Below are 26,492 nucleotides of genomic sequence, written 5' to 3'. Positions count from 1 at the left end.
CTGGCAGGCAGATCTTCGCTGTAACCAACAGATTAGCGATACAGCGAAATCTGTATACTATCAACTCAGACTGCTAAAACTGTTATTACCACTGATATCGTCTAAAGATCGTCCCATGGTGGTTGGTGCCTTGGTAAATTCAAGACTCAACTACTGTAATGAATTGCTCATGCGTACTTCAAAGAAACAAATTCATGGCCTACAGGTTGCACAGAATTTGGACGTTGGGCTAAATTTTTCTCTGCCAAGACACTCTCATATCTCGCAATTTCGGAGAGACCATCATTGGCAGCCGGTACAACAAAAGGTGCTGTTTAAAACTCTCAGTTTGATTTTCGATCCATCCAAGCGGCAGTCCCGAGATATCTGGTGTCAAAGATCTCGGCTTACCAACCAGAACACTGTTTGCGTTCATCTAAGCAAAGACTTTTGAAGGTCCCCCATTCTAACACTGTTACTTGGGGTGAAAGATGTAAAGCATATCTTTTTATTTAAAACATAGCAGCTCATGTCGGTTATTTTTCCTGCTGTATTATTACCTGCGCCCAGATGCAATTTTTTTTCCCGGTTCCTTTACAGATATGCGCTATATACATTTCTAAATACAAATACAATACAATATATCTTAAAGTGAAATATATATATATATATATTTTTTTTAATTTAATTTTATACAGTTTGTTACAAACTTTTAAAATAATACAAAAGAACACAATCAAGGATATCAATCAACACACATGTTTCCACAATTAAGCGCTCCTATGAGCGTACTCTAGTCAATGTCTTGTGCTGATCTGCCTGGTGCAATCTACTAATTTATCTCAACTATTAAGTCTCTTATTCAATTGTTCCAGGTAGAACGATAAGGCAAATATCAACTTATTGTCTGTTCCTTCAGCCATTACTTTCCACCATTCCTCCCCACTTAGGAGTGGTCTTTTGGTGAATTTGGGTCCTAGATGTTTAGTTCTCAAGTCTCTAAATTGTGCACAAAAAATAACACAAGATGCTTCACCATTTCTTCGGGAGCTGCACAGAATCTACATCTGGAGTCTGCTTCAGCACTTCCCAAATTTTGTATCTCCTTCGTTTTGAATAAATTTAGGCGAAACGATTGCAAGGAAACTTTCCAGATAGTTGTGGTGCTTATTAAGCGCCCTGGCTTCAAATACTTTATGCTTCATACATCTGTGAGCAGCGCTCTGGTCTATTGTCTGAATCCAGTCCTACTTCCAAAGTTTTTTTTTCATTGCATTTGGGTTGTGTAGTAAGTAGTAAAACCTCTTTGTTGGTATTTAATTTAGTTGGGTAAGGATAGTTTCACAGCGCTACTTCCATTCTCCCTGTATTGTGTCACTTTTCTCAACTGTTGGGGTATTCAAGATTTTATATTGTGCAAGATTATCGGCCACATCACTTTTCTATATACTGATAGTGTGTTCCAAGTGACTCTTGCGTTGATTGAAGTGAGACATAACTCATATGGCATGCAGGCTGTCCGTGTCCCTTTTGGTAACTAACATTTTTCTCCAGTATATATTCTCACACGTTGCCCATGTCAAGTGTGAGCATCCCAACATCGCTTCTGCACCTCGGATTAATGCGTGTACCACTTTGGCCTTGTAAAAATCAATTGCCGGTTTCATCGTAAACTTGCTGAATTTCTTGTTTATAATTTTGCCTTGAACAGCCAGTAATTTACACTTCATTTAGATTTTTTTAACCACAGATTCATCATTAATGTGTGAATTGATTAAACCCCTCCCCCCCCCCCAAGTATTGGGACTGGGTTACGCATTTCACCGTTTCCTGTTCCAGTCTCCATTGGAAGTTTGTTTTGGTCTTTTCTTTGGTTCCTTTCAGATTTTTTAGTATGAGAATCTCTGTTTTTGCGACATTTATCTCTAAACCATTCTTGCCAATATAGGTTTTCAAGGTTGATAATTTACACTGCAGACCTATCGGAGTTACATCCAAAAGTACGATATCGTCTGCATATAGCATGTAGCTAAGATCCATCTCTCATGGAATTGCCTACATATACAAATGTAGTTCAATTGACCTTCCCCCGAGAAGAAATTACGCAACACAAAATAGCATTGGATTTTTTTTTTAAAAAGTAATGAATACCAGAAAAATAACCTGAGAGAGGAAATGTTCCAATAAATATGCTGGCAAAGTATAAAAGGTGCTGACCTTTTAAACCCAGCAATCTGTCTTGAAATATTCCCAGGAAAACAAAATCCCAATTCGAAACAAGTGCTTGTGGTCTTGTAGGTAAGCGTCTGCACTGGGAACATGACAACCCGAGAAAAATCCTGGTAGCCAAATAATTGAGCTAGTTTGTCAACCTAAAAAAAAAATGCAAGCGGTTGCACCCACTCTCTGAAAAAAAGTTATGCGGCCCACCCACATGTCCTTTACTTGTGCCCTGAAAAGCAGAGTCCAGAATTGCAAAGTCTCTTGCCACATCATGTGCAAATACTCATGACTTATTTGCCCTCTCATTATTTCCCCACGTCTGGGTTTCAACAATGCTCTGCTTTATGAAGATAACTTGAAAAGTACACATACCACAGTGTCAGTCAAATATATAAATCCTCATTGAACTATGTTAGGCAAAAAGTGTACAATTGTGGCATTATTCCCTGCATCTTGACTGGCAGACTACAAATACCAGAATGCAATTCAACGAAAGCCAAAAAAAAAATGGTCTCTGAGTGCAATACTTTCAAGGACTGACAGTAGCTTGGTTTAAAAAATAATAATGTGGATGCCGTGTATTTTCTTAGTGTGTTTTGAGATATTTAAAACAAAGAAAACACACGGCATCCGAGACTGTGGATTGTCTCCATTCATGCAGCAACCGGTAATGACCCTGCTTAGCTTCAAAGAGAGGAAGGGGCCCGACCTCTCATGCAATATTGCTCTAAGTGATCTTGTAACTTGGGCTCACTTATTAGGCAACATGGCCTAAGGGTGCTACCCCCCTTCCTCACTTTGAAGCCAAGCTGGGTCGGTCCCAGTTATTGAATGGATGGGAGACCTGGATGGGTAGTGATTTTTCATTGTAGCTGTCAAAAAATATTTGTTTTTTTACTTTTTGTCTATAGCCATGGGTACAGAACTACATATGCCCTTGGCAATCTGTTGTCATTTTATGTATGGACTACAGATAGCTGTGGTTATATGTTGTTTTTTAGCCGCGAATATCAGAAAAACGGCTGGGAAAAAATGCTTTGTTGCCAGCCCAAGGCCCTTATCAAGTGCCCCCCCCTCATCTGTGCTAGCTCTCCCTACTCCCCAGATGGCCTCCTCACCTCCCCTGCCCTCTCCCATTCCCCCCACAACACACACTGTTTCTGTGACGCAGTTTGCTTTGAGATGTCGGCTATTCGCAGATCTAAGCACAGAAAAATATTGTGTTGCAAACTCAATCCCTAGACCCCCTCCAACTCCCAAATTTCACTTGATGTTCTCTAGCCATGCCCTTCTCTACTCTAGACTCTTGGCATTTGCATGTATTTTGACCTGCAACTGGCGTTTTTCCTACGTTTCATTTTCTGATAACCTCGGTTATATCCTCGGCTATCTCTCACATCAAGAGCAAAAAAAGATGGTGGCTATTTCATTTCTAAACCCCCCTTCACCCAGTTTTGGAACTTTACCCGAGATATAGCTATCTATTTTGGAGAAGGGGCACAAAGAAATCCTCCATTAAACGCATGATGCTCAAGTTGTTTCAGACTTGGTCCAAATCCGTCCAGCGGTTTGGACTGTGCAGCCCGCCTAAATTGACCTTGATTGCCTATGGGAAAATGAATGGGAAGTAGGCCCCAACTTCGATTTCTTTTTGTATTCTAAATCACGTGAATAAAATTATTTTTTAACAAATTTTGCAGTCTGGAGGAGAGCGGGGGGGGGGGGCCTGGTGGATGATTGCGTGTTCTTCATTAACTTCAGAATTTCGGCCAAAGCCGTTACTCGAATCAAAGTTATTAACAATAGAATGTTTCGAGGTTCCTATGGGAGTGCGGCTCAACTTAACTATAGGGCGGCGATACCCACCCTATGATACATATATATTTCTAGTGCAGATCACGTACAAGTAAAAATAGAATAAATAAAGCTTTAAGTAGAAGCTCGAGTGCAGTAGAGACCAGGAACTAGAAAAACACTATTTCTAGTATGAGCACTGTATGCGCTGGAAATGTGTGTTCTATATCCATTAAAGTCGCGCCACATGCTAGAAATACCTTTTTGCATTGAGGGCTGCTATTGTGTTTTTTCTATTCCTACTATGACCACATCCCACATGAGCTAGACATACTTTGGATTTTGCTGTAGGTGGCCCCACAGTAAGTTTACCATTTCTTGTGTGTGTTTCGGAAAGCGCCTCAGATTTCATGGCATGCTCCTGGTGGGTTTCAGGAACCAAGAGTGACCCTCAAGACACATGTATTTTACAGGCGACAGGCAAATGTTTGCAAATGACTTTTTCATAAACGTTGGCCAACTCTAGTGTTTAACTGGACTGGAAAAGTTTCATAGTAGCCACTCATTCTGTTTGACTGTCACATATATACCTAAGGAGTCTTAAGCATGCTATTCTTTCCTAAACTCGTTCATAGGTGTTAAATGCTGTTCTCCCGGAGGCCCAGCACGAGGGGCTGGCTCCGGTCCAGGAGGCCGCGCGGCCTTGAGCGCGGCCTGGGCAGGAGCGCTAAAGAAACACACACACGCTGGTCTGCATTCGCCCGGAACTGCCTCCCAATCCAGGGGGCGGGGCTTTTATTTAGCTACCCTACGTCACCGCGCTGCGGGACGTAGGGCGGATATAACATTCCTCCTTTATTTCAAACCAACCTAACAAACAACATAAACAACATGCTCAACTATAAACTCCTGCCACTGTTCTTGGCTTAGCATACATAGTCATTCAGCCTCGCAGGCGGTCTCGTTGTCTTTCTCAGACTGTACCGTTTCGCTTGGGGGCTGTCCCCGCTCGGTTCGTAAGTCTGCTCACCTTCGCTGCATGTGTCCTCACTGCTGGGCAGTCTCGGTGATTGCCAGCTGCGATCCCCTGCGGATTCTTCCTCGGGGTCTTGCGCCGGCACGTCGCTGCTTTGTTGCTCGTTGTCGTCGTGAGGCCCCTCGCAATCCGTCCAGAGATGCTGGAGCACGGGCTTGAACCAGGAGGCGTTCCTTGTTACTTTCCGACCTCCCCGGGTGACAGTTATCATGGTCCCGCGCCGGTTGCTGATAGTCCATGGCAGTTCCTCGTACCTGGTGTCTAGCTTGGATTTCGTGGGGTTTCGCAACATGATGACTTGGTCACCCACTCTGTAGTTTGAGGGCCTTGCTCTTCTCTTGGCGCTCATGTGAGCGTTGGCACGTGTTCTCCTCGTTTCCACGCGTGCATTGTCGACGTCGTCAGGGGTCCTGCTTGGATGATGGGGAATCGATGAGTTGATGATAGTTCCAAACATAAGGTCAGCAGGTGGTATGCCCGTGGCGCTGTGGGGGGTGACCCGATAGTTCCTTAGGAACCGGAATAGGTCGATCCTCCACGGGCTGGCGTTTGCCTTTGATACTCTGAGTACCTTGTTGATGGTCCTCATGAATCGCTCGACGTCCCCATTAGCTTGTCGCCACCTTGGCATGATGTGGTGGTATTTAATGCCCAGTTCCTGTAGGTATGACCTGAATTCCTCTCCTGTGAACGGGGGTCCATTGTCACTCTTAATGGTCGTGGGCAGACCATGGGTGGCAAACATCTTTTCTATCACCGGGATGACCACTTCCGCGGCGGTGGACTCCAGTATCTCGACCTCTGGATAGCGTGAGTGATCATCGATTGCCACCAGTAGATGTAGACCCTCTCTGATTTTGCAAAAGTCAATGCTGATCGCTTCCCATCGTGCCCGGCAACGCTCGGCCGATAGGATTGGTTCTGGGTCTGGTGGCCCACTCGTTATTTGGCAGGGTAGACATGTGTTCACTAGGTCCTCGACACGATCGTCGATGTGAGGGAACCATACCCTGTGTCTGACCCGGACCTTTGTTCTTGCGAGCCCTTGGTGTCCTTCATGCGCTAGGGCAACTATCCTGTCTTGCAGCCTTGGGGGTATGATGATGCGGTCACCCCTTAGCAGGAGCCCTCCCTCAGTGATTGAGAGGTCTTGTCGAACCGTGAACATGCCAGCTAGGAACTCCTTGGACCCCTCGGTTCTGTTGCGTGTGTGCGACATGAATTCTTTCCAGTTGCCTGACATGATGGCATCTTTTACCAGATCGCAACAGGGGTCATTCTGGGTTTCTGTTGCAATGTCCTCAATGTTTATCGCTTTGGGCCTCATGGTGTGGACTACTTGACAAATGTGTTCCTCCGTTTCTTCGGCGACTAGCACTTCCTGCTGGGTGGCTGGTCGTGGGTGTCTCGACAGGAAGTCCGCGGGGTTGCCACTGCCCGGTTGGTAGACAAGTTCGAAGTCATACTGCTGGAGGTGTAGCAGCCACTTGGTGATTCTGGCTGGTGGGTGCGCCGATGACCCAATGAAGATTGGTAGTAGGGGCTTGTGGTCGGTGATCGCCGTGAACTTGCGCCCATATAGGTACATGTGGAAGTGTCGACACCCCCATAGAACGGCGATTGCCTCCTTTTCTATATGGGAATACCTTTGTTCCGTTGCTGTGAGCGCCCTGGATGCATATGCAATCGACCTTTTTGTGCCCTCTTTTGTGACCTGCATCAGGATTGCTCCAAGTCCCACTGGGCTGGCATACACAAATAGTTCTGCGGGAGGTCCGTGTCGTAGTAGGCCATCTTGGTATCAGTTGATAGGGAGTCTTTTATGCTCTCAAATGCTTTCTGGCATTCGGGCCCCCAGTCCCACTTGGTGCTGGCCTTTGTTAGCTCCCGCAGCGGTTCGGATAGGGTTGCTAGGTTCCGAATGAATCTGCCACAGTAGGTAGCCATTCCCAGAAAACTGCGCACCTCAGTGGGAGTCGTTGGGGGACTGGCAGCTTGGATGTCCGCCACTTTCTGGGGGTCTGGTGATATGCCGGTGCGGTCGAACCTGTATCCAAAAAAAGTTATTTCTGGTTTTAGGAACTCGCACTTCTCTCGATGAATTGTGAGTCCGGCGTTTTCCAACCTGCCCAGTAGTGTCTTGAGTCTCGTGATGTGTTCCTTGGTGTCCGGTGCATGTATTAGGATGTCATCGCTCACGTTCAATACCCCTGGTATGCCTCTGATGACCTCCTGGATGGTCTGTTGAAAAACCTCCGCGGCCGATGATATGCCGAAGCTCAGGCGCTTGTACCTCCTCAGACCTAGGTGGGTTGAGAAAGTGGTGATATAGCGCGACTCTCTGTGGAGCTTAAGCTGGTGGTACCCCGCCTTTAGGTCTACCTTCGAGAACACACAAGATCCAGTGAGGTCGGTGATGATTTCATCAATTGTGGGTGTTATGTGTCGTTCTCTTTTTATGGCTGCATTGGGCAGGCGCATGTCAATGCAGATCCGAACTTTTCCGGGCTGTTTGGGCTTCCTGGTGACCACCATCGGGGAGACCCACGGTGTTGGTCCCGTGACTTCTTCAATAATGCCAGCGGCTTCGAGTGACCTTAACTCCTTCTCAACCTGTTCCCTCATGTGGAACGGTGTCCTTCGGTGTCTTACCGCACGTGGATGCACTGATTGATCAATATGTAGTTTGATGGTCTTTCCCTTGAGACAGCCTATCCCCTTCTGTAGCTTGGGGTGTTGCCTGAGGAAGTTCTCGACCTCGGACGTGTCGTCAATGTGGCATATGAATTTGACCACGCCCAGGTCTTCAGCCGCATCTCCGCTCAGCAGGCTTTCAATTCCCGCCTTGACAACATAGATCTTCGACCACAACTTCTGTTTGCCATGCTCAAGAGTGGTGCGGAACCTCCCGATGACTGGTAAGGGTCTCCGACTGCCATAGGCAAATAACCGAGTGTCTGTGGATTTTAGCTCGGGTGGTGGTGCGAGGGTTTGGAAAACGGTGTTTGGCATGACGTTTACCGAGGCCCCCGTGTCAATGGTCATCTGTATGTCCTGGCCTTGTATGTTGACCATGCATTTTCGTCGCCTGGCGGTTCTTTTCGACGGTGCTGGCCCTTGGTTCAGTGTCGATACTATGTATACCTTTCGGCCCTTTCCTTTGTTCTCTGTGCCTGCTGCTTGTCGTAGGGCTGAGAGGTCATCCCCTTCCTCTTCCGTCGGGAAGTTGACTACCGCAACCCTCCTCGAGCTGGCTTGTTTCTTTTTTTTCGATGACCCTTTTTCCTGCGGAGGCTGTAGTGGCGTGTTTGCTGATCTGCACACTTTCGCGTAGTGATCCTTCCTGCCACATGCTCCGCACGTGGTGCCTTGCGCCGGGCAGTTTCGCCTTCCATGCCTTTGACCACCACACCATCCACATTCTGTTGGTCCTGGTGCTCGAGGCTGCCACCTGTTCTGGGTGTAGCCGCTGCCACTTTCACTTCTCGTTGATTGTCTGTCCGAGATTTGAGCGACCATCGCTGTGGAGAGTGATGGCTGGAGTTTTTGTAGGGTCGCTTCCATGTTGGCGGCCCTGGAGTGGGCAAGCTCCCTCTGTCGACCCAGTTCCAGGATGTGTTGTAGAGGGATGCCCTTTTCACTGAGCACGAGACGCCTCAGCTTCTCCGAGTGAATTCCATTTATGATTTGCCTCCTAATCTCCCTTTCAGTGTTCGTAAACTCACACGACATGGCCAGCTTCCTCAGCCTCGTGTGGTAGGCGTCGAGAGTCTCATCGGTGGCCTGGATGGTCGTGCAAAAGATAAAAGTTTCATAGTCTGGATTGAGTTGCGGGAGAAAATGTGCTGTTAGAGCGTCCTTTGCACTCCGGTATGCGTCTTGGCCGTCATCCACATCCAGGGAGTTGAAGATGCGCAGCACCTCGTCGCCCACGCTGAGGAGTAGATGAACTTTTATCTTTCTGGATGACGTGATGTCCTTACATTCCATGGCCATCTCAAACTTTTGTAGCCATAGCTGCCATCTGGGCCCACTGGATGATGGGTCTGTGAATGGGTCGAATGGTTGGATCAACGTCGACGAACTCCCCTGCGTGCGAGGCGGTGGTGACGCCATTGACAGGTTTGCCGCCATCCTGGACGGTGTTGAGGGTCCAGGGGTAGATGACCCAGTCGCCATGGTGTTGCGTGCGCTTGGTCAACGATTCTCGGCCCTCTGGGTTCGTGCGCACCCTGTGGTGAGGCAGTGTCCCACGTGGTGACAGTTCCTACCGGCACTTGTGCTCCGATTGATTGGCGCTTCGTGGCCTGTGTGCCATGCAGGAGACGTTGTGCAGGTGATGACCGGGAGAAAACGAGAAAAAAAATTTCACCCCCTGAGGATGAGGTGTGGGAGGGGAATGAAGAAAATTTCTTTTTTTTTTTTTTGGGGGGTGGGGGTCACGTGATCGTGGGGGCCCCCACCGGGTGTCCAAAACTTTACACGGAGCGTCCGTGTGGCATCCGCGTGTGAAATGGTGGTGGAGCGCGTGGATGCTCGCTCACTTCCTCGTCGCCATTGTTAAATGCTGTTCTCCCGGAGGCCCAGCACGAGGGGCTGGCTCCGGTCAAGGAGGCCGCGCGGCCTTGAGCGCGCCCTGGGCAGGAGCGCTAAAGAAACACACACACACGCTGGTCTGCATTCGCCCGGAACTGCCTCCCACTCCAGGGGGAGGGGCTTTTATTAGCTGCCCTACGTCACCGCGCTGCGGGACGTAGGGCGGATATAACAATAGGCACCTCTCCAGTTAATCTTTAGACTGCATGCAGTCACAGTGAGTGCTAAAACACCTGGTTAATCAAAGATATCACTTTTAATGGCTTGTAAATATAACAAGTGAGGACGTGTTCATTCATTATGCATATTTGGCTTGAATGCACATTCATCCTGACGTACCTTCAAATTCTAGAGCAGCAAAATATTCCTGTTGGATCCTATTTTGTACTTCTATCTTTTTTTGAAATTCAGCATTTTCCTCTGGTGTACGTACAGGCGCAGCAGCAGGCTCTGGTGATCGATCTTGTGGACAACAGACAGAAAAGGGACATTTGTAAAGTGAGAAATGCACATAAGTAGTGATGGCAAGATTGTGATTTTATTAAAGTGTTGTGGCATGGTAACCAAAAGCGTGTCCACTTCAATGCTCGCTGACTATACCAAAAGTGAACAGTTTTACATATTCGCAACATGCTACCCAATATTAAATAACACAGATTTAAATAATCACAACACCCATCTTTGAAACCCTTGTGGCTATATTGACATTTTGTGGCAAGTGGTAAAAAATGTAGGAATTGAATCACCAGATATTTCACAGACTAACCTTACTGTGAGATATAGGGAGACACGCAGGCAATGGTGTTTGTGGAAGAGGCCCAGGTGGTCTCGATAGCAAACAGACACAAAAATAGGTCAGCCTAATAAAAGGTGCCATCTCTGCAGGATCCTCTGTCTGTCATGTATTTTCATTTAACGGTTCTGCTTCATTAATTCATGTGTGCAGGAGCTATTTCTGCAGTTAAGGGGTTAAACAACAAGCTGTACCGTTCATCTGGCTAATAAGCTATTCCACCAACTCTGTTAAGCGTGTACTAATTCAACTACTCCATGTTTACTGCAAGCTGTAGAACTAATATGAGGCTCTTAAACATTGAAGCCAGGTTATTGACTTATTTGTCAAGTTCTTAAAACTGCTGCTCTCTGTTTTTAAAGCCTAATGACTGGCATATCCCCAACACAACTTATAAAATTCATAAACTTCCGAGTTAAAGTAATGTAACATTTCTGCTGGATTTCCCCACAACACTATTCCAATTATTTTTTATTTTAAGATTTGTGGGTACCTAAGCTGTACTCCACGTTGAGGGCCTGCAACTTGTGACAAAATATTTCCAACATTTCTTTGGGGAAGATTCTTATCTTCCAACTTCGGAATAGTGGTGTTTAAATCTCATCAGTCCCCTACATTTATTAAATAAAATGCGTTGCTTCTGCTAAAAAAAAATCGACCACAATAATTGTGCATCATACAGGCCGTTTGGTCTAATAAACGATTGGAAGAGTTTGCCAAAATATTGGCAAATGGATTACATTATCTTTGCTGATTACATTTGTAGTCCACTAGGAGCTGGCAGTCTGTGTTGAGGAAAGCAGCATTAATACGAACATATTTGGCAACCATATCTGTGGATTTTGAAAAGGCCTCGGCCACGTGGACTGGGTTCTATGCCATTTCATCGATGGCCAGTGTTTCGGTGGGTTCTTTTACGAGTAGTATTTTATACCAAAAAAACGAATCGAAATAGATTTGATTTTATTTTGGGGGGCGGGGGGTTCCCCAACCCAAGCCTCCCAACCCCTACTGTTTTTTTTAACTATTCCCAAGCCCCCCACTGTTTATACACTTTTCCAACCACCTCCGCCCCCATATATTCCGAGGAGTTTTTTTAGGACCTTATTCTGTTTACTGGAACTGCCTCTAGACCCTTTTGGCTATGTGTTACTGCTTTAGATGGTGAATCTTTGCAGGCACTATATAAATGCACACTCAACCACAGCTAGAATTATAGTGAACATCAGGAAGTTTACATGCAACAAGGACCAATTCATGGTCTTGACCTTTCTCCAGACTTTTGTTTGCTCTGTATATGGAGCTTTGGCATCTGAAATTAGGGCTCTTGGATAAACTCCCACATATAAATCTAACACGTTATTCACAAGTTGTTGGGAAAAGACTTCTCCTGCAGGCCGGGCCAAAAAAGTGCTCTACATGTGCTGCATAAAGCAGAAATAAAATGTTGAATGCAAAACAGAAGCATGTGAACCCTCCATTAGGCAATGTGGTACCTGCCCTCTCCTATATAACTGAACAGCGTGCAACCTACCCGCTCACCAGGTTTTACTCCAAGTACGACAAAAATAGCAATGTCATATGGTCGAGAGACTAGCTATGGGGAAGAGGGTGCATAAGGGGTTGTGAAGCAGCGAGAGCCACAATCACTATGAATTCATTTTTGTTACTTTTTGTCCATTTATCTCTCACTCCATCCTACCTAATTGAAAAAAATCTAATATCAGGGATCAAGCAGACAAAGTATTATCAGAAAACATTTATTTCTTCATATACGAGGCTCACGGCTCAAGTCCATCTCATCTCTCGTCTCCTCCTATCAACCGTTCCCCCTTGGACTTTTCCACAGATTCTCGACTCCCTCCAGGGTTTCATTGAGGATGTCACCTTGATCCCCCTTTACAATACAACATGAACAACAAAAATAGTATGGAGCAACACAATTGACTACTTTTATAGATTAAAGCAACTCTAAAACGAGCCAAAGCCAAAAGGCCAACAAACGTTGGTAAGGTATCTATGTAATCTTGTTTTAATATATTCCTTAAATTTAATAGGGCTTTTTAAATCTCTTTTAGGACTCTTCACTCATTCCATAATTACTAATTAGCCCCTTCCTTTTATTGTTGCGGGAAGCGAAAGAGTTCTGCCTGCCCCTACTGGCATTTCCTCTTATATCTCACATTCTTTTTGATGTGCGCTAAAATCCGTAATTTACACCTAGAAGGATATTTTTAGCTCAGCTGGTATCAACTATTTTATTCTTTGCCATAACCACTCTATTCAAGTTCCTTATGGAAGCAACCTCTAATCTAATAGCCTTGGGTAACACTTCAACTAGTCTTTTAGGATTGGACGATTTAGATTCCCCTTTCTTCATTACCATGCCTTTCCTTGCTCAAACCCATTGTTCTGCTAGTATTTCTATCCTTTATTTGTTTGGGCTATTAGGTGGTGCTGAAAGCGCTACCTTAAAAGCCAAAACTATTGTCATTAACATCAGAGCTTCAAATATGGGCCTGTAATGCTTTTCCAATTGGAATGATATTTGAGGAGTGATAAACAGTTGTAATCCCACCTATTCCCGCTCCTAGCCAATGTGGGATTAGCCTATGGCTAATCCCACCCATTCTTGCCCATCTCGGAACTCGATTTTGAGTGAGCTCTACCATGGAAGCAGCCATCTTGGATAACTGTAACCCATCATGTAAATGCTGGGTTGGTATGTAAACCCTGGGTTGCAGTAATAGGGATAAAGCAGTCTAGGATGTTTTCCCATTCTGTTGTGGGCACCTGCAGTTAGTCATAAGCACCAGGCGTATGCCTGCACATATGTCAATGCATTAATATTGTAATAGGAAATGTGTTCAAATGTGTATATAATCCGTGTTGTAGGCAAAACTGTTATTTGTCATTTTAGGCGGGGATTCAGTGTTCACTTTCCTCTATATTAAAGACTGGGATGCTAAACCTTTATGATCGTAGTCTCATAGGTGTCTGTTTGCCTCCATTTTAGGTTATTCTGGGGTGTCAGCTCGAGCACTGTGAAATGGAGGGCAGTGGTTCTTCCAATGACAGGTGGAGCCCTCCCGATTGTGAGGAGAGAGTTTGCATTCAGACGGTTTGTTTCCCCTAGGGAGAGAGCATGGTATGGCCCTTCTGACCGAAGAGCCCGGTTGGCACTAACTGTGAGGGGGTGAGAGAAAGGAGAGGCACTTGAAGAGTGTACGCTTTTTCAGGTCGGGGCAATCTGCTCAGGCCAGGCCTTTTTGTACCTGTTAACGGCCCACTCGCCTTTCCAGAGGGCAGCGGGGCCAGGAGAAATAAGGCAGCAGGGCGGTATTGCGGGTACCAGTTTCCAGTTCTTATCAGGGGGCTCAGCACATGGTTCACCTCCCCTCAGTTTCCCTGTTTCCACACCAAGGTAGGAGTGGGAAGTTGGCGTGGGAGGGGGGATTGCTGTTTCCAAGCAGTCAATGTCCAAGTAGGGGTTGCGTGTTACTTTGGTGCGTGTTTACCCCTTGCATTAATTGCAGCAGTGTTAGCCTTGTGAAAGAAAAAAAAACGTAATGGACACAACTCTGCACCTCGCTGAGAGGAGGCACTAAACCTGCCTTATATTGGTACTGCCCAGTCGGTAACCCTTGGGCATGCCGTGTTGGGGTTTTCACCCATTTCAATAACAACTCTGGTGATGAGATAAAAAATGTAAAAGGTAAACACGTGAGGGGGATTTTTCTTTCTTTCCTGCCACACAGGTGCTGTGGAGAACAGCACACACAGTCAACCTGGTTGTGATAAGCACCTAGCTTTCAATTGCGGGAGCGCTATAGAGAGGGGAGAGAATATTCAGGGTGCGCTGCCACCCCCTTACGATGCACTGAGTAATATGCGTGTACAGTGCCTCATTCATAGTTCAAGGGGTTTCCCTTGTTTTGTTTAGCTTAGTTTGATCACACTCCTCAGTTGGAACGAGTCACAGGTTATGGAATAAATCTGAGTAGTGTTTGAGTACTCTCACTCACCAATAACTCTGTTAGTTTATTGCAGCCCATCTGTACAGCAACCCTTAGCTTGCTCCTAGCTGACCTTGTAAACAATTTATCATATCTTGTGTCAAGGAGTGCCAGAACTGGTGCAGCGTCAACTAAAGAATCGGGTAGGAATGGAAGCAAAGCCATGGCCACAGATACAATTGGCAATTATGCACTATTGTAGAATTTTAACGGAGAAAGACAAAAGTAATGCAGAGGGAAGAAAACACGAAGAGGCGAAGTTAGTACAGACCAAATTATCAAAATATACGATAGAAGGAGCGGTATTGACAAATAATGAGGGAGCGACGGCACAGACAGTGCAGTTACCACGGCAGAATAATGCAGCATACGTAATGGATCAGAATGGGTATAATTTTATGCCAAGAGGCAGATGGAATGGGCCTCAGGGAGGACGATGAGGTGTATTTCAAAACCCTCAAGGAAGGGGAGGATTTAATGGTGGACAGCAACCACAATGTTGGGGCTGTGGTAAATTAGGATATTTATTTAGAGTATGTAGAAGTAGGAAAGGCATGCAGCAAAAGAATTGGCAATCTCCAAGGGCGGATGGGATATGCTCCACAGTATAATACAGATTCACAAGGTTTTTACGACCAAGATCACACGCAGTCTCGGACATATGCACTGCAAGCACAACAAATACAACAGATTCCAATGCAGATGGAACCGCCACAGGAGCAACAACAGCAAGCACCTATGCAGACGCAACAGGCACCGATATAACAAGTACAATATATTCCAATGCAACCGACAGGTACATCACAATAGCCCACAATGACCCAAAGACACAGGAGCAACACAATTGGCTACACCCACATTGGTGAATATGACTGTGGTGGGAGGAAATCCTTTCAATGGTATGGGGATGAATTTATATCCACAAAAGGACAGCCCACAGAAGGACCTGATGTGTTCAGTGCTATCTGTAGCACCGGACCCCAGAGAGGAACCAAGGGTAAAGGTCACAATCAAAGGCAAGACGTTTTCATTTCTTGTGGACACTGAAGCAACTTGTTCCTGTGTCCGTGAGGGAAAATATCTAATGTCAGGTGTTGTCATGAATGTGCAGGGATTTTTTGGGGTGACATGACATGTGTATGCCATTGTTATATTCTAAGCAAACGCCAGTAAAACATATTAGGATGTGACTTGATGACGAAACTGAACATGACGATACCTTTCACCTACGAAGGAATAGTGTGTTCCACTCCAGGAATACATTATGTAAATGTGAGGGAGTTCATATTAGCATTTACAGGAAGAAAAGCTCTTCGAGAAGTGCCTACATATGAGGAAGTGTTTTTGTATGGAGTGACTATTTTATTATCATGGTTGCCTAAATTGATCTGCAAGATGTTGAGGATACCTGACACATTTTTGTTCATGCCAGATATTCCTATTGATAATGAGGAAGGGTAATTATCCCTTTAGAACTAGAAGAAGTAATAGTGAGGCAAGAAAGGGTGATGCTTCATGGAAAAGATGATGAGGGAAGGGGATGGAGAATGGTGACAGCCCTCGAAGGATACAGGTTGACCGATTTGACAGATGAGGAACTATTTAGGGATGACGGTTCAAGTGAGGAGACAGTATTCTTCATAAATCTCATTTATTGGATTAAGATAGAGAATTTAGAGATAACAGAGAATGGCATTCGTAAAAAAGAAACTGCCATTTTTTCAGGAACACTTGGGAAAAGTACCGAATATACTATGGACGACAAGTCCATGTGACATGGGTGAGGAGTAGGAGCAGTGAAAATTAAGCTCAAACCAGGAGCAATTTTGCCACGTGCGAAACAGTATCCCATGTCTAGAGAAGTGGATGGAGGTATATTTGAAACCATCTCTGCTTTAATGAAGCAAGGCATTTTGGTACCATTGAATTCCCTGTTTAACATGGCTGTGTATCCTGTCAAAAAATCAATGGGGGTCGTGGAGATTCATACAAGATCAAAGACCCCTAAACAATATAGTTGAAGTAGAATTTCCTTTCGTTCTGAACCCCGCAACAATATTGTGTAATATCCTGCCAAAAGTGAGGTATTTCACTGTTGTAGACTTAAAGAATGCATTTTTCTCAATTCCACTCCATGAAGACTCACAAGATCTTACTTCCTTTTCACATAGAACAATTCATCTGAAACATACTCGTTTGCCTCAGGAGTATTGTGAGTCACCCTCAATTGTTAACATAGTACTTCAGATGGTCTTGGGTAATGTTCAACTTGAAAGCGCCATGATTCAATATGTTGATGACATTTTAGTGTGCAGTGAGACAGAAGAAAGGTGCAGAGAGGACTATCAAATTAAATTACTATACTGACAGAGAAAGGGTACAAACTACAATATTGCCAAGAAGAAGTACTATATATAGGGCAGTTGATTTCACATGAAGGAAGAAAAGTGACACCTGAAAGGGCAGAGGCCATTATGAGGAATGAACAGACAAAAACAGTAAGACAAATGCAATATTTCTAAGGCCTATGCAGCTATTACAGAAACTGGGTGTTTGACTACAGTACATACGTTCAACTGCTTTTTAAAGGACTCAAGGAAGCACAGGTGGCAAAAAATAAACTAGTCTGGACAGAAGAGATGACTGAAGGATTACCGCCCAACTTTATTTGCGTTAGCGCCAACCGTTACTCCCCATTCCCCATTGGACCCAATGGGGAATTCTCAGTGCAATTACCACGCAGTAATACCGTCGGCAGTAATTGTGCCGAAAATGGGAATTTACTGGCGTGTTTATGCTCAGTTTTCAGCTGGGGGTAAACACGCCAGACTCGAGAGTGGGTGGAGCGTTAATGCGGCGGTAAGGAACAAGTTACTTACCTGTAACTATTGTCCTCCAGCATGGCTCTGGCATGGATTCACATGCTCATGAATATTCCCTGTCGTCAGGCTGGGAATCCTTGGTGAACAAAAAACAGTTTCACTTTCACTTTCTTACTCCCATACACCAATCACTGTCCTTTGGGTCATACTGCCCCAGCCAATGACACTCCTCTCCCTAAGCTCCTCTTCCGGCAGCCATCTTCAGATTTGGTAACCACGTAAAATGGCAGTATGACCAAGAAGAGCCGCAGAGGGGCAGGAGGGAGGATTTGCATGTGAATCCATGCCAGACCCATGCTGGAGAACAATAGTTACATGTAAGTAACTTGTTCCTTCTCCAGCATAGGGTCTGGCATGGATTCACATGCTCATGAATAACAAATACACAGCATTACAATATTACTCAACCAGGGGAGGTGGCAAGGCTCAACAGAAGCAATTCACTCTTACCTCTGGAACAGACTCACCTCAAGCGAACAGGTGGCTGACTCTGGACTCCTCCCTGGATCCCTGTCGACGCAGTAGAATCTTGTGAAGGTGTGGATGGACTTCCGCGTAGCAGTGCTGCAGATGTCAAGCAGGGGCACACCAGCCAGGAACATCGTCGCTGCAGCCATCTCTCTGGTGGAGTGGGCTCTCAGACAGCCGGGCAGCAGTCATTTCGCTAACTGATGACATTGCATGATGCAGCCGGAGAGCCACCTTGAAATGGAACCCTTGGACAAGGCCTTCCCATGGCCACTGTAAAGTCTTTCGAAAACTCTTTGTGCGCCACGTATAACTGCAGGGCACGAACAACGTCCAGCAAGTGCAAGACCCTCCCAACCAGAGACAAAGGTTTCGGGGAAAAAACAGGTAACATCAAAGGTTTGTTGAGGTGGAACTCCAACGGAACCTTTGGCATGAAAGAGGAGTGCGTATGCAGTACCCCCCTAAATTTGTGGAAAATCAGGTATTGCTGTTTGCAGGACATGGCCTGTATCTCGCCCATCCTTCTGGCGGAGGTGATGGCCACAAGGAAAGCAGTTTTCCATGAGAAAAGAAACGAGAGGGACCTGATGCATAGGCTTGAAGGGGGCCCCCCATCAGCCTCATCAGAACCACTTTGAGTTCCCATGCCGTGGCAGGTGCCTTCACCAGTGGGAAAGAGCGAAAAAGTCCTTTGGAGGAACTCCTTGACAAGCCGATGAGACCAAAGTGAAGACCTTCCTGGAGACCTGGTGTAGCGGGATATAGCCGCCACAGGTACTTTGACTGAGGCATGCGCCAGTCCAGCCTTGGCCAAGGAAAGGAAGTACGGAAGAATCTGCGGGGCTGTGACCCTCAGAGGGGTAATATTCTGCAACCGGCATCGATTAGCGAAACGCTTCCACTTGTGACCATAGCACTTCAGAGTCGATGATGCCCTGACCTTGGCGAGGACCTCCCTGCAGTCATATCCTCCAAACCCTAGGGTTGCAGAAGCCAAACCCTCAGGTTAAGCGATCCTGGGTTGTGATGCAGGATTGTGCCTCCTTCTCTGGTGTGAAGATCCAGGACTGCTGGTAGCTTGACCGGTGGTGACGCTGACAGGCTGAGAATATCCAGGTACCAAATCTGCCTCTGCCAAGCCAACGCGATGAGAATCATCCTGCACTGACACTGTCTGAGTGTATTGATCACTCGTAGCAGAAGAGACAATGGAGGAAACACGTACAGAAACATCCCTTCCCACGGGAAGGAGAACATGTACCCCAGGCTCCTTGTTAATGGAATCTGCTGGCAAACCTCTGGCATTGGAGTTTGCCGCCGCCGCCGCAAACAAATTGATCTGGGGCCTGCCCCACTTGGTGAAGATGTGGTCCACCTGGTCCTGCCGAAGTTCCCACTCATGGTAGGAGCGCGACTCCCTGCTGAGGGAGTCGGCAATGATCTTCTTGACTCCTGCTAAGTGAAGGGGGAACATTTCTTGTCCGACGGCCCAGCGCCCCAGTTCCTGTGCCTCCCTGGAGAAGGCCGGGGACTGAGTGCCCCCTTGTTTCCTCATGTAGAACAACGTGGTGGTGTTGTCCGTGAAGATCCTCACCACCTTGCCCATCAGAGACGGAAGAAACAACCTGAGGGCCCAGAACACTGCCCGTAGCTCCAGGATGTTGATATGGAGATCCTTCTGCTCCAGCAGCCACAGGCCTCTGGCGTGCAGACGTCCGGTGTGGGCTCCCCAGCAGGGAAGCGTCTGTTGTGACCTTCCTGGAATGGTGGGTTCTGAAACTCCGTGCCACGGGCGATGTTGGAGCGGTCGCCCCATCACCTTATCGCCAAACGGAACTCGTTGTCCAGAGTGATCTTGTCTGCAAAGTTTTCAGACACTTGCACCCAGTGAGTGTCCAGGAACTCCCGAAGAGGTCGCATCTGTAACCTGCAGAGCCGGATGAGGTAGATGCAGGACGACATCATGCCAAGCAACGACTTGATGGTTTGCACAGTGGCCGTCTTCATCGACAACAGCCGCTCCACCTTCACTTGAATGGCTGCTACCCTCTCCTCTAAGGGTGATGCCAGGGAGGACACTGCATTGAGTATGGCTCCCAGGAACGGCGCATTCTGCGATGGTGTCAAGCAGGACTTTTGATAATTGATGGAGAATCCCAGATCCATCAGTAGCTTGACTGTCGCCTCCGTGTGTCTGACGGCCAACTCTTGTGAGCGGGCCCAAATGAGCTATTTGTCGAGGTACAGGTATACGTGAATCCCCCGTAGACGCAGATGGGTCGCCACCGGTACCAGGCACTTCGTAAACACTCTGGGGGCTGATTTGAAGTCGAAAGGTAGGGCCTTGAACTGGTAGTGCCGTCCCTGCACCACTTTGAGCTTCGCATTCTTCGAAAGGTTCTTCCTTTTATCCCTGTAGCATGCCAGGCCACGGTGGTTGCAGCTTTGGTCTTCAGTGTGTTGGACTACTGCAACTCACTTTACCTGGCTCAACCCTGTTACTTGATCAAGCGACTACAGCTACTTCAGAATGCGGCGGCCAGAGCTATTCTTCATCCTTCATTTGGAGCGCATATATCTCCATTGCTCAAGAAATTGCACTGGCTTCCCGTAGCCCACCGGATTTCTTTCAAGTCCATGTGTATGGTGCACCAAGCCTTCTATGGCCTTGGAGCGGAATACCTTCAAACCAAATGTCGGCGCTATGTGCCAAATCGATCCTTGCGCTCCCACTCGGCTCTTTTGGTAGCGGTCCCTCGCTCCCGACTTGCCTGAACCGGAGGACACACCTTCTCGGTGGCAGCCACCAAAGCCTGGAAAGACCTTCCCCTTGCGCTACAGGGTACTGCTGTTCACCTCGTTTTCAGATGGCTACTAAAAATGACCATTTCAAAATATCAGCTCCTTCATTAAAACTATCTATCAGCGCCAAGATGCCCTAGGGCGTATGTGCGCTTTAACAAGTTCTGTTAACATAACATAACTACGAAGCATAGAAACTAGAAGTGTTTCCTGTGAAGGGGGACGTGTAAGTAAGCATCCTCCAGGAACAGCAACGTCAAGAAATGCCCTCTTTCCAGTTGGCCGAGTGTTAGGAAAGATTTCCATTTATGGGTCATTTTCCCCTCCAGTTGTGAACCCCCCAACTTTTTGCTTTTGTCTGACTATCCTAGCCTGACTTTTTCCAGTGGAGCCCAGCCTTCTGCTGTACTCTGCTAGGCTTTTGCTCATCTTATTAAGGGGAAACAGACATGTCCTTCAGACTGTCAGTACTGGGAGAATTTGTTTCCCTTAGTCTTTCACTTTGTTGCTATTTCTTGGCAACATTCTATCAGTGCAGAATGTACCTTCGAGTACAGTCCGCTGGGGTCTCTCATTTTTAAGGCCCTAGACACCCTCAAAGGAATTTTGATGAATGTACAGGACAGAGCTGGTGGCAGCAGTTACTTTAAAAGCATGTTTGACTCTTTTCAATGGTCCAAACTGTGGGATGTCTTAACCCACTAATCCAAGCCCTGCAACATCAATGTGCATTGCTGGCAGCAGAAACATCATAATGGCCGCCGGAAAGCATGCTGCTCGCCAGAAATCACCAGAAAGTGCGGAGTGAAAACCTGAAAAATAGGCCACCATCTACTTTTGCCTATGTCAGTGGTAACATGAGACCACTGCCAAAACCCATCATTTGGCTGCTCACAGAGCAAAATCATTGCCAAAGAAACTGACCTGGTTTCAAAAATCAATTTTTATTTGGTGTAAAATTTGCACAAATCATGGCTCACAAACCACCCAAAAAGATCCAACCTCCTTGTTGGGTGGTCAACATCATTCTCCCGCAAGAATCTACATAAATATAAGGTCCACAGAAGTGTATCTATATCTGAACAAAGTCTACTTTTGAGGATTGCTTGCTGGAAGAAACCTGTCAAAAATGGGTGTAATACCGTTACTCACCTCTACCAGAAGCCGGCATTTTAAAACCATTTTGTGTAAAGTTGTACATTGAGCCCAAACTATGCCAAAGAAAGACTTGCTAAGAGGTGGATACAATTTAAAACTATATTCTGAAAAGGCTTGAAGCAAGAAATGGTTTGATGTATTTGTGAAAAATGTGAGTTATATTATAAGATAAGACAGTTTTTGGACATTGGGTTTCAGAGTTAAAAGTTTCCCACACTGTGTTCAAACGAATTCCACACCTTCTCCCTGGACAAAAGAGACTTCCACCTGCCGTTGGCTAAGAGATTGACAGGCTGGTGTCAAAAGGAACTGGGAGTGGCACCCTGGCCTGTGGCACTCAGTGTAGACCAAGGAAACCTTGGGCTGAATAGAAAATGCTAATTTGGGTGTGACTGACAACAAACTGCTGCCAGGAAGGAGAGACATGTGACCTCTGAGTCAGCCCAGACCTTGGGGGTGGAGACAAACCATTGTGTGGATTCAGAAAGCACATAAAATATATGTTCTAGAAAAATGCTTATAACAAATTGCACTGAACTGCCAAAAATGTGAAACTTTGAGATTGTTAAAATGAAAAATTCGCTCACAGTTTAAGAGTAAGCTGGACTCTGTGCGATGTTCTGAGAACAAACCCCGGAATTATTCATATTGTAGCCACTGTGTTTATGCCAGGAACCTAAAAAATTACAGAATTGTGCTCAGATGGGGTGTGCATGCATGTCTAAAAATTGGTGCAGAAATAATATTGAGAAACCCACCAAAAGTGCAAAAAGTGGTCATTTCTGAACCAAAGCTCTTAGGAAGATGAGAGTTGAACAGAAATGTTAATCTGTAATGTGATTTATGTAATATTAACAAGTTGTGGATATTGTAAATATGTGTTTTATGAAAAATAAGATATACTGTACAGAGACAAAGGGGAGTGTTTCCCCCCAAGCCATAAAGATGACACAGGATGACACGCTGATCCTTTCTCCAATCAGGGGACAGGGAATCCTCTAACCCATCAGATCCTTAGAGGGTTGGGCATTGTAGAATCAGCCTCCCCACCCACTTTGGAAATACATAAATAGGGACTGCTGAGAACAGATAGGACACACACACTCTTCCACTGCTCAACTGATTTCTTGGCATAGCACCCTGCAAGAAGATCCAGACAGAGCTCCAGACATATATCCAGAACCCAACTCTAGAACCCAACTCTAGAACTCTGAAGCAGACAGGCCTAACCCAAAAGCTGAACCTTTGTCAGCAGGCCTGCAGAATCTAGCAACCTGATTCTAACCCCTAAACTTCCAAGGGGCTCTCACATTCAACAGCCTGGCTGAGCTGTTTTGCTGTTCTAGCTAAGAACCCTGTGCTAGAACCAAGATCCAGACCCGCAGAGCAGAGCTGTAACCCAGAACCCGTCAGATCCAGTCCAAGAGGCCGCGCAGACTGCAGTGCCGTGCTGAGACCAGAGTGCCTGAGACCTGTCCGGTGGCGAGAGAGAATCCCAGCTAAACCCTCCCTTGACCAGATCTTTGACTGGGCCCATTCCACTCCATTCTAAAGACACAGGAGTTAGTATCCAGTCTAGAACTGTACATAACCAATCTCTTAGTTTAAAGTGATACTATTCCATCCATTTCAATCTGTCCAGAACTGCATTACTGAATCTCTGTTGTCTAGCCTAAATTCTTCTCTCCTCCACATAATCCTTGAGAATTGTAGTGATCATCATCTTGGCACTAATATATATATATTTTCTGGAGAATGGCAATCGTCTCGTTCAGACAGAAACCATCCGGAGGCGTCTCTGGATAGGTGGCTGGGCTGTCGTGTACTTTGCGGCCCCATAGACTCTTTAGTGTTCAGAAATCTTTGTTTCAAAATCTTCAATAGCGCATCTTTCATTTTGAAATCTTGACTTTATTTCTGAAAAACTACCTTCACAAAAACCTCTGTAACTTTCGAACCGCACGTCCTAGAACCGAAATTATAGTTTTTCCGCAATTGCGTTTCCGGCACGCGGAATAATTGCCGCGAATTGCAATTTAGCTCAATTTCAACACATGTCAGAATAGCAGTTTCTTGTTTGCAACTGCTGAATTTCATTTTTCAATCTGATAATCATTCATGAATCATTGCTAGTGTTGGCCTGAACCAATCCAAAGTAACTCTCACTCATTCTGAATCCATTTAGTGAATTAAAATCATTTTAGCATATTTTCCCTTTCATTGCAATCACATTCAAGAGTATTTTTGCCTGTTTCAAAATCATACCTGTTTTCTCTAAGCTTGCTGGGGGAACTGGGATTGAACTGCAGTATTGATTGTATTCCTGAAAACTGTGTGCCCTCATTTCCATCTCTTGATATTGCATAGTGGGGGGAGTGAGTAATAACAGGGGGAAAATGTAATCATATTATCTTTTGATTGAAATCGTATCAAGTTTTATTTCTGTGCTGCATTCTTTCCTATTATTGCATTTCCTTGAACAATACCAAGTATTATCTGCTACCTTATCCTTTCTATTCCTACTCCTAACTGATTAAAGAGATTGTTGATATTGTAATATTACACATTGCTGCTCACTGTACATATTCATGAGTGTGCTATTCAGATATTATTCTGTTCATAAAAGTGTGATATATATTGTTCAATTCTTCAAATAAAGCTTTTAATTTGCAAAACAAACCTACTTCTTGAGGACAGGGAGATTCAATGAGAGGGGTGTTATATAATGGATCATCATCCAGATTTAAAGAACTTTGACATAAAAATATATAAATAAGGGCTTCCATTGGGCATCCCATACTAAGCATTGACTTAGTTGGAGTGCTGGATTGAAGTCACTTACAAATTGGGGGCTCGTAGCGGGACTTCTGGATTAGATCTACCACTTGTGCAGCTTAATACAGTGTGCTAACTAATAGGATACATACATTCTGTTGGGCTACCACACTGTGTTACGCTGTAAAAGCACCCCTGTTTTAAAAAATAAAATAAAAAACTTCTGTAAGTCAGGAAGGAAATCAATTTCCAGAATGGCGACATTGGTAGACATCAAGATAGCTAGAGAGCACCTTTTGCATAAGCTGTTTGTGAGAGGTGAATGGACTAAGCAGGACCAGAATGTGTGGTTGCAGGCAATCACACAATAGATCACTGCAACTGGGTTAGATATCTGGAGAGATCAGGGCCCCTTACATGTGGCCCTGACTGAACTATATATGGCTCCTAAGGCCAAGGATGAGCACAACAAGATTGCCAGGATAGCAGCATATTTATATTTATACATGGGAGCGATACAGGACAAATGTGCTGAAGGCCAAGATCTGGCAAGTAGGCAACTGTTGGCATTAGAGAAGGCCCAATCTGATCTGGACTCTTCTGAGAAGAGGCTGCAGAGGAGCCAGGAGTCAGAAAACGAAAGTAGGCAGTATTTAATTAAAATAAAAGAGGACATGGGTATCCTGCAACAGGAAAGGGCAGACCAGGATACCAGAATTCTGGCCTTGCAGAAGGAGTATGAAGAAGGTTTGGACTCCCTACTGCAGACCCAGAAAAAGCTGGAGCAACAACTGGATTTCAATAGGGTATGCGCAGAGCAGGTAGTCACCCTGCAAAGCCACCTGGATAGAGAGAAGGCAGAGAGCAATAAATTATTCCTGAAAGACCTGGACACCCAGGCAGAATTTGAGGAAGAGCGCCAGAAAGCTGTTGCCCTTCAAAGACAGAGGGACAACCTGGCGGCGCAGAGGCAGGCTCTTGCTCAGGAAAGGGATACCTTAGGCCAGGAAGTCTGTCACTTAAAAGGGAAGCTGGAAGAAAATCACCTGTCCCTCCAGGGACTGGGTGACCTCCAAAAAGAGCATCAAAACTTGTTAGAACACACCAGGAGGGTGGAAGATGCTCTGGCAAGAAAGGAGCAGGCCAGTAGGGACGGGACTCAGGAGTTAACCCTCCTGCAGCAAAGACTGACCCAGTACTCCAAGACAAACCAGGAAGCACAGAGAGAGAATGAGGCTCTCTGTCAGCACAATGATAAATAAGCTCTAGCGGCAGGTAGCCATGCAAGAGAGACTGATAGAGTCTAGAAGGCCTTGATTGAGGAACTGAAAGCTCAGGCTCTTGCATGGCAACAAGGAGCAGGGGCTGAAAGAGATGAGGTTTGCTGGGAAAGGGAAACACCTGAGCAGAACCTCAGGAGCCCTAGTACCAGAGGCCTTCATCTCTCCCAGCCCCTGGACTCTGCCAACCCCATGTCCCCTGGCACACATGAGCCTAGGGCCACGGGGATGGCAGATTACTATCCAGTCAGAAGTATGGGGCTCATAGGCCAGTACCTCCCAGGAATGGATGGGTGGGCATCCGGGTATGGGCGCCCAAGTACAGTGCAATTTAGTGGGGAACCCCAGGAGAGTAGGCCCACTAAGGGCATCCTGAAAACCTCTTCCCAGTTAGGTCAGTGAAGGGGGTACCCATCAAATCCTGGGAGCAAGGAGGAATCAGAAGACTCCTCTGAGCGTCCCAGGACACCCGAGACTAGGTCCCCACATTCTGCCAGCCATTCCCAGGCTCCCAGAATCTGGGAAAACCTGGAAGATTAGACAGGCACCTCTGGGAGCAGTGCCTCTGAGTCAGAGGATGAATGGACCAGGTTTACCCGAACCAAGAAGGTCAATAAGGCAAAAAAGGGCCTTTCTTTAAGGACCCCTTAAAACAGATTAAGGCAATAAGGAGTGTCATCACGCTTT

At 46.0% G+C, this 26,492-nt stretch overlaps 1 protein-coding gene across 3 annotated transcripts in view; it reads right to left on the bottom strand.

Moving 5' to 3' along the window:
- Positions 1-26,492, bottom strand: part of SPEF2 (sperm flagellar 2) — a 1,748,369-nt gene that overhangs the window by 526,654 nt on the left and 1,195,223 nt on the right. For all 3 annotated transcript variants that reach the window (XM_069627121.1, XM_069627123.1, XM_069627122.1), the window contains exon 26: positions 9,968-10,090. In XM_069627121.1, the coding sequence (XP_069483222.1) occupies positions 9,968-10,090 (123 nt within the window). The remainder of the gene's footprint in view (positions 1-9,967; positions 10,091-26,492) is intronic.

Source organism: Ambystoma mexicanum, chromosome 6p, assembly GCF_040938575.1.
Source record: "Ambystoma mexicanum isolate Mex_15411 chromosome 6p, UKY_AmexF1_1, whole genome shotgun sequence".
Taxonomy (NCBI): domain Eukaryota; kingdom Metazoa; phylum Chordata; class Amphibia; order Caudata; family Ambystomatidae; genus Ambystoma; species Ambystoma mexicanum.
Note: the sequence above shows the minus strand (reverse complement) of the source record. Positions and strands in the feature narration are given on the sequence as shown.